This window comes from Pteropus alecto, unplaced genomic scaffold (assembly GCF_000325575.1).
Source record: "Pteropus alecto unplaced genomic scaffold, ASM32557v1 scaffold48, whole genome shotgun sequence".
Lineage (NCBI taxonomy): Eukaryota > Metazoa > Chordata > Mammalia > Chiroptera > Pteropodidae > Pteropus > Pteropus alecto.
The window spans coordinates 1,357,116-1,364,673 of NW_006442110.1; the positions used below are offsets into that span (position 1 = coordinate 1,357,116).

Below are 7,558 nucleotides of genomic sequence, written 5' to 3' on the forward strand. Positions count from 1 at the left end.
CTACCAGCGACCCTGGGTCCCCAGCTGAGACACTCCTACATGTGGAGGGACACTTAGACTCTGAACTCGCAGCAAGTTGAGGGCGTGCAGGCAGGGAGGCGGGGAGGGCCTTGGCAGGAACCCCTGAGTCTCCGCATGCTCTTTGAACATGACTGCGTCTTATCTGCGCTCTTCATCCCTTCGAAAATATTTTTAGTTGGGCTTTTTTGCTTATTCTGCACAATTCCAACAGCTCAAGGCCAAGGCACTGTCCTCCCTGGAGACGCCATGGGCCTTCCCTCCCCCTTGTCCTCCCTCCCCCATGCCCTCCATCATCCATCCCCGGGGTCTGCATGGGCCTTGCTCCCCGGGCGACCCCGCAGGCGTTGTGGCAGTGGAGCCCTGTCTCTGGACTGTGGGTTATGGTCATGGTCATGGGTCAGGGAAACACTCTGCAGCCCCCAGGGCCCCTCTGCTTGCCGGGCTCTGAGCCAGGACTCACTCAGCTTGTGTTTTCAGATGCCGGCTGGGTGCTTGGTGCACAGAGGAAGGGCTTGTCCACAGGGAGCCTTGACCCCTGCAGGGGGCCTCAGCCTGCTCAGGGCCAGGCCCCCAGGAGGGCAGAGGGTCAGCCTGGCCCAGCTTCAGAGATGAGGTTTTTTACGTCGACAAATTTCTTTTTGTTACCACCTCTTACGTCTGTCTTTGTTTATGTGTTTATATTTTTACCGGTTCACAATCAACATGCACACCTTTTTTTCTTTTTCTACTTCCGTATGTCACAAAAGTGGCCCCGCACCTCAAGGTCTTTCAGCATCCCCGGTTTCATGGCTACAGCCTCACTGAGTAGAGGTGTACTGTATACTAGCGTTCCTCAGTGTTTTCCTTGGCCTAATTTACACTTACACTTGGCACTTTGCCTTCCTGCTGTCAAGATGCTTTTGAGATGGGAAGACGCAGCCTGGATGGGGGAGACATTCCCGAGGTAGCCTGTCTGTGGGGCGGGGCTAGGTTAGCGCCCCATTGCACAGGGTCCATTGAGGACTGCAGAGGTGAGCCTCGGGGGGGGGCCAGCTCAGAGGACACCTATCTGCCCTCGGGACATCCTGGCTGCCTCCCAGGGTGGCTCCTTCTCACAGTGCTAACAGAGCTTGTCTCAGGGAAAGTTTGTTGACAATCTTAACATATTTTATAAACTCTTTGGGGTTAGCTAAAAGCTGAGCTGTATTTTGCCAAACACATTTTGCCCTCAACTTTTAAACTGACGTATATTTTGAGTGAAACATGATCTGCAGTTCCGTCAAGTGTTTATTTAATTCGCACAAACGTTGTTTTCTTAGAGGCTTGGCATGTGCTATTCAAGAAGACTGAAAAACCTTTTTTTCTTAATTAAAAAAAAATTGTTTCTTAGAAACCAGGAAGTTGAGTTTGAGGTCTTCCAAGGGTAACTAAGCTTAAGCCCAGGGTCAAAAATGAAGTGCGAATTAGCTCGAAACCTCCCAGGAGATTCTGAATCCCCATCTCCCCGATCCTAGATATTTAAGTGAAATTTTAAAATTCTATCGAAATCCTTGACGTAATAAATACGTCTCCCAAATCTGTGGATATTTTAATTTATCCGTATTCTCATCTGTGAAGTGGCTCATTGGTCTAACCTTCCTTTGATCCTGTTGATTTTCTGTTTCCCGAATTTCCCTCAGATAGACTCAGCTTCAGTTTGCTGTTGAAAGTTGTCATCTGAGGTGGAGACATCTTTGCCCGAAGGACAGGCCCTACCGTGATGGGGACCTGAGGTCTCCCGGGGCTGCTTAATAATGCCCGAGACGTAAACACTGGTCCCATGACAAGGACAATGTTTGAAAGATCTGACAACCGCATCGATAAGATGAATGACCAGGTGCACTAGACCGAGACCCCAGGCTCTGTGTGGCCCTAGGCCTGCATCCTCATCCACCATCTCTGCCCGACACCCACATTCCAGCGCAGGGGCCCCTCCCACTTCCTGGGTGCTGTCTGCTCTCCCGAACACTCTTCTGTCCGCATCGGTGCCAGGTGGACCCCGCCTCCACCGCGGCACTCAGGCTTCTGCTCTGTCGCCCCCCGACCCCGCCGGCATGCTCCGTCCTGCACGCGTCACACTCTCTGACTGTCTGTCCTTCTGGGTGAGCCGCTCACTTCGAAGGCAGGAAATGTGTCTTAATCATCTCGACATCTGTGTTCGTTTCCTGCGACTGCTCTGACCAGCGATCGCGCTGGGTGCCTTTAAAACAGTTTACTCTTGCGCAGTGCTGGAGGCCAAAGGTCCAAAACCAGTGGCCCCGGCATGAAATCAAGGTGTCAGCAGGGCTGTGCTCCCTCTGAAAGCCAGAGGGGAGAGTCCGGCCGCCTCTTCCAGCCGCTGCCGGCACTCCCTGGCTTGTGGCCACATCACCCTAGGGCGTCTTCAGGACCAGCACCTTCAAGTCAGCCTCTGCTCTGTCTGCACAGCACCTTCTCTCTGAGTCCTTAGCTCTCCCTCTGCCTCCTTATGGGGACACCTGTGGCTGCCTTCAGGGCCGGCTCTGGTACTCAAGGCTAACGTCCCCATCTCTAGATCCCTAACTCAACTACCCCCGCAGATGTGTCAATTTTCAAGTAAGGTAACGTTTCTAGGTTCCAGAAACTAGGACCTGACCTCGCTGGGCCCATAATTCTGCCTGTCATTGTGTTTCTTCCCAAACGTAAGACCAGCCAACACCTGGCGTTTCCTCAGTCCGTGCAACAGATAGGCATCGCCACTGTCCCATGTCCCACGGAAACCGAGGCATGGGCAGGTGAGTCGGTAGCAGCGCCAGGATGCCGGCCCGGGCATTTGGCTCCGCAGACCATGCCCTTGGCCTCTGTACCTCCTGCCTCCGTCACACTGGGTTTGTTGAAAGGCTGAGTGAATACGAACAGCTGGAACGTTGGAAGAAGACTCTAAGGCGATGATGAGGAAGGGGAGGGAAGGAGAGGGGAAGATGAGGGAGCAAAAGGAGCCATTCAGAGGGGGCGGGGCGGCACCCCCTGAGTCGCTCCTGGCATTCCGCAGTTCCCGAGACGCTCCCCTAATACCGAAGCCGTCACTTCAAAGGACTCGCTCGTTCTGTTCTGGGCTTGTTTCAAACCCTCCCTGCCCCCTGCTTTCTTCCCTTCCGGCTTGTCTCAAACCCTCCCTGCCCCCTGCTTTCTTCCCTTCCTCCCTGTCTCAAACATTCTTCCCGGAAAGAAAATCTCGGAGCCGGCCGCCCTGGCAGTCTCACGTCTCCCGTCGTCTGCAGGGCACGAAAGCTACGTGACCTTCTGCCAGCTGGAGAACGAGGCCGCCTTCACGTGCAGCGCTGACCGCACCATCAGGAAGTGGGACGTGCTGACCGGGCAGTGCCTGCAGGTGTTCCGAGGACACACGTCCATTGTGAACAGGTCAGCGTGGGCTGGGGCCCCGAGGCCGCCAGGCAGCGAAGACTTAGCTTCTTGTCATACAACCTGGCCGCGCCCCAGGGGGACACAGATGTAGGTCGTGGGGCCTCTGCCTTGGAGAAACGTAGCTTCTCTGGGGAAGTCCATATGTGGATGCGGGAGGCGGTCATCAGAAGCATATAGCAGTGAAGGCCCAGGATGGAAGTGCCCCCAGGTGTGACAAGTGCTAACGGCCCAGGGCTGCAGGTGGGGAAGGGGGCACCATCAACTCATTGACTTGGAAGCACACCTGCCCCCTGCTAGGCACAGGGGTAGGCATTAGAGGCCACAATTCCTAAGATGGGAACAAATTCCAGAAGAAATGGCTTAATCGGTACCTGATCGTGCACCAGGGGCTTGAAGGAAGAGCAAAATGGGACGGTTCTGAGGACGGAGTCCAGGGCATTTTTAAACTTCTCTTCTTCCCTGTTGCTGTTGAAAACACCCTGCCCCCCTCCTTCTCAAGGTTTGAATTTTTCTTTGTTGAATTTGGGTCTGTGCTGGGCTGTGGAAATTCCTTTGCCGATCAGATCAAATCAACACTATTTATGTAACTTGTGGTGGCATCTCAGACGCCCGAGGGACTGCCTGGTACACGCAGGAGTCTAGACACCCGCCCTCGGGCCCTCCCGGCCTCCCTGACTAGGAGGGACACCTCCCTGGGAGCTGAGTGAGGACAGGCCCAGTGCAGGTGGTCGTTTGATGGGTCAGCAGACTGGGCTGGGCTGGGGCTGGTAGGGAAGGATGTTTGCAGCCCAAAGGGACGCTGGCGGCTTTGCGCATGCCTGGGTCGGGGTGTGACCCGACTGTTAAGGACCACGCACGGTGGGTGGAAGCGCTGGGCCAGCCCGGTCAGCAACTGACCGAGCACCTGCTGGCTGCAGTCACCGAGCGGTGCATGCTGGGGGGGTGGGGGGGGTGCGGTCCCAGTAACACCCCGCGCAGAGAAATGGAAGCTGTGTTGGCTCAGGGTGGTTCTGAGTAGGGAAGGCAGTCTGGAGGGATCCCCGTGGGCGCTGGTGCAGCCCCCACCTTCCAGCAACCCAGCTTCGCCCCCGCCCTAAGAAAGAGCAGGTGAGACCCGGAGGCCAGGGCGGAGCAGACAGGTGCTGGAGAAGGGGCTGGAATGAGCACTCCGGGCTTCCGGCCCCCACTGGCTTCTTCCCAGTACTGTTTCTTGAGAAAGGATGTAGTGATAGAGGAAAGTGTGGTGACAGAGTCTCTTCTGTGGGGCCATGAGCAGCTGGAAGGGCGGGGGGGGGCAGGTGGGAGAAAGCCCCGTCTCAGGTGACCCGCTCGCCCTCAGGTTGTAACAGGAAACTTCTCAGCTGCTCCTCAGAGGGAATCTGGACAACGAGGGCTGGAAACTGTGCTCTGCTGGGTTTAGACTTTCACACACACACACACACACTCACTACTTTTGAGCGGTAGACATTTGCTTTCAGTGCCTGTGCTCACAAACGAGCCATACTCCTGAGGCGAGGATGTGTTTTCAGAGCCAGGCCAGGTGTGTGAGCGTCCAGGGGTGCTGACAGGGCCCGGCGTCCCCGCCCTCAAGTGCCAGGCCACAGCTGGCAGCCCTAAGGCCCTCGGCATCACCTGTGGGTGCCACATGGCGGCAGGTCCTCACTTCCCTTTAGAAATGCATGTGTCGAGAAACCGTGCCTACTGGGTATTCTAGAAGGAGCGGGCAGAAAGTGCGCGTTTCAGTGCGGTCTGCCCCCTGAGCGACTCGCAGGGAGAGAGAGCGAGGCGGAGGTGAGGGGCGCGGGCCAAGGTCTGTTCTCTCCAGTGGTCCTTCTCTCCTCCCACCCATGCCAGGCTCCGGGCAGGAGGGAGCACGGGGTGCCTCCGACCTCACCCCTCTGTCCCCACACCGATGACACGCCCCCATTCCGGCAGTGGCCTCAGCTCTGCCCTGTGTGGTCGCCTGTCCTGGGGGCTCAGGGCTCCTTGATGAGGGTGTGTAAACAGACCCTTTGAAGCTATACCCAAAGTTCTATACCAAAGGCAAATGTTTGTTTTTCTGGGGAGAAGTTCTTAGCTTTCACCAACAGGAGAATAAGAATCATGAAGTTTTACTGCTTGGGAGGCCTCTTTTCCCCTGTGGCAGAGGGTGGAGGGGGGTGGACATACCCTCTCTGCTCCTCCTACCCAAATTCCTTGGGGCCCTTGGCCCAGGGCTGTGACCTGGACCTGGAGTGTCACCAACAGACGGAGCCTGGATGAGGTTCTGCTGTGGGAGCGGACAGCAGACGCCCACCCCCATCCCACCCCTGCTTGTCTCTGACTGTGCCTCCCCTGACCTCATGGATGTCACCCGTGGGCTGATCTAGGACCAGTACTGTGAGCATGACAGCAAGGGCTGGCCTGTGGGCTGGGAGCAGAGTCCCCTCCAGAACTCCTGGGGCTCACCGGCTTTCCCACGCCGCCTCCATCGTAAATGCCCGTCCTTCCCCTGGGGTCTGACCTGTTGCTGGGGTGACCAGCATGTCCCACTTCACCCAGAACCTTCCAGGTTTTCAAACTGCAAGCCCTGCATCCCCAGGAGCCTTTCAGTTCCGGGCAAACCGGGAGGGCGGGCCTTCCCACCTGTTCCTCTAGCTTCCCTGACTGTGGGGCGGCTGCTATGGGCCCCACGTCGGGAGGAGGGAGGGACCGAGGGGGGATCCTGGGTGGCGTCCTAGAGAAGGGTGCCTCGAGCTAGACTCAGGAGGTGAGTGTGGCCGCCGGGTGGAGAGGGACAGTGTCTTCCGGCTGCAGTGCAGAGGCAGCTGACCTCTGGCTTGGGCAGATGTCCACGCGGAAGAGGTGTGCATGGCAGTGACCAAGGAAGCCCTGAGTCTGTGGGTGGTGGAAGCCGGAGGCCAGGCCTTTGCCTGGTGCCCCTGACATTTTCGAGGGGGGCTCTCCTGGCCCCCACCTGCCCCCCTGAAGCAGGGGGCCTGGGACACTCCAGCCCATGACTTCCTCCCGGAGCATGTCATGCTTCCTACCAGCTGGGCTCGCTGAACACGTAGGACCCCAGCCAGGGGGTCCCGTGACAGCCTGCCGGGCAGCCCTGCACGCCCTGACTCCTGACCTTCCCCTTCTCACCAGCAGGATCCTGGTCGCCAACAACCAGCTGTTCAGCAGCTCCTACGACCGGACGGCTCGTGCCTGGAGTGTGGACGCGGGGCAGGTGTCCCAGGAGTTCCGGGGCCACCGCAACTGTGTGCTGACTCTCGCCTACTCTGCCCCCTGGGACCTCCCCGGGGCCCCCTTCGAGGAGGAGGCTGTGGCCGGGGGGCTGCTGGTCACGGGCAGCACCGATGGCACGGCGAAGGTGTGGCAGGTGGCCAGCGGCTGCTGCCATCAGACCCTGCGGGGCCACACGGGCGCCGTGCTGTGCCTCGTGCTCGACACGCCCAGCCACACGGCCTTCACGGGCAGCACGGACACCACCATCCGCGCCTGGGACATCCTGAGTGGGGAGCAGCTGCGAGTGTTCCGGGAGCACCAGGGCTCCGTCATCTGCCTGGAGGTGAGACCCGCCGTCTGCCCGGGAGTCCCTGGGTCATCTCCCCAGCCGCTGCCCTGCTCCAGAGTGCTCGTCCGCCCAGGCCGTGTGTCTGAGGGGTGGGGAGAGGGACAGCTGGGGCTGGTTTCTTGTGAGGCCGCACGTGGCCTTCCCTCCGTATCCACGTTTCCTCTTCTTATAAGGATACCAGTCACACTGGGTTAGGCAGTAACCCACCGAGCCGACACCCAGCTGTGACAATCGCTGTGCCAGCAAACATCGGTGCTGCCCGCTCTTGCGGTGCTGAGTGCTGTACGGGTCACACCTGTGACCCCCCACGAGTTGGGGCTGGCACGATCCTTATTTACCAGTGAAGCAGCTGAGGAGCAGAGTCGGGGACTTGGCCCAGGGCAAAGTGATGGTCAAGATGTGAAGCCGCGTCCGCCCCGGGGCCTGTGGGGAAGGGAGCAGCAGCGGGTGGGCGGTGCTGGGGGCGGAGAAACACAGCTTGAAGTAAAGACAAAAATAATGGGAGAAGGCAGAGAGATCACATTTTGTTTTCCTTTTCTTTGGTGAGATGTAACATTTACTGAAATATAGAAA

The 7,558-nt window shown here is 58.2% G+C and overlaps 1 protein-coding gene across 1 annotated transcript in view; it reads left to right on the top strand.

Annotated features, from left to right (window-relative positions):
- Nucleotides 1-7,558, top strand: part of WDR86 (WD repeat domain 86) — a gene marked incomplete at its 3' end in the record, with an annotated part of 12,066 nt that overhangs the window by 1,085 nt on the left and 3,423 nt on the right. The window contains exons 2-3 of the mRNA XM_025038999.1: nucleotides 3,279-3,420; nucleotides 6,559-7,175. Of these exons, the coding sequence (XP_024894767.1) occupies nucleotides 3,279-3,420; nucleotides 6,559-7,175 (759 nt within the window). The remainder of the gene's footprint in view (nucleotides 1-3,278; nucleotides 3,421-6,558; nucleotides 7,176-7,558) is intronic.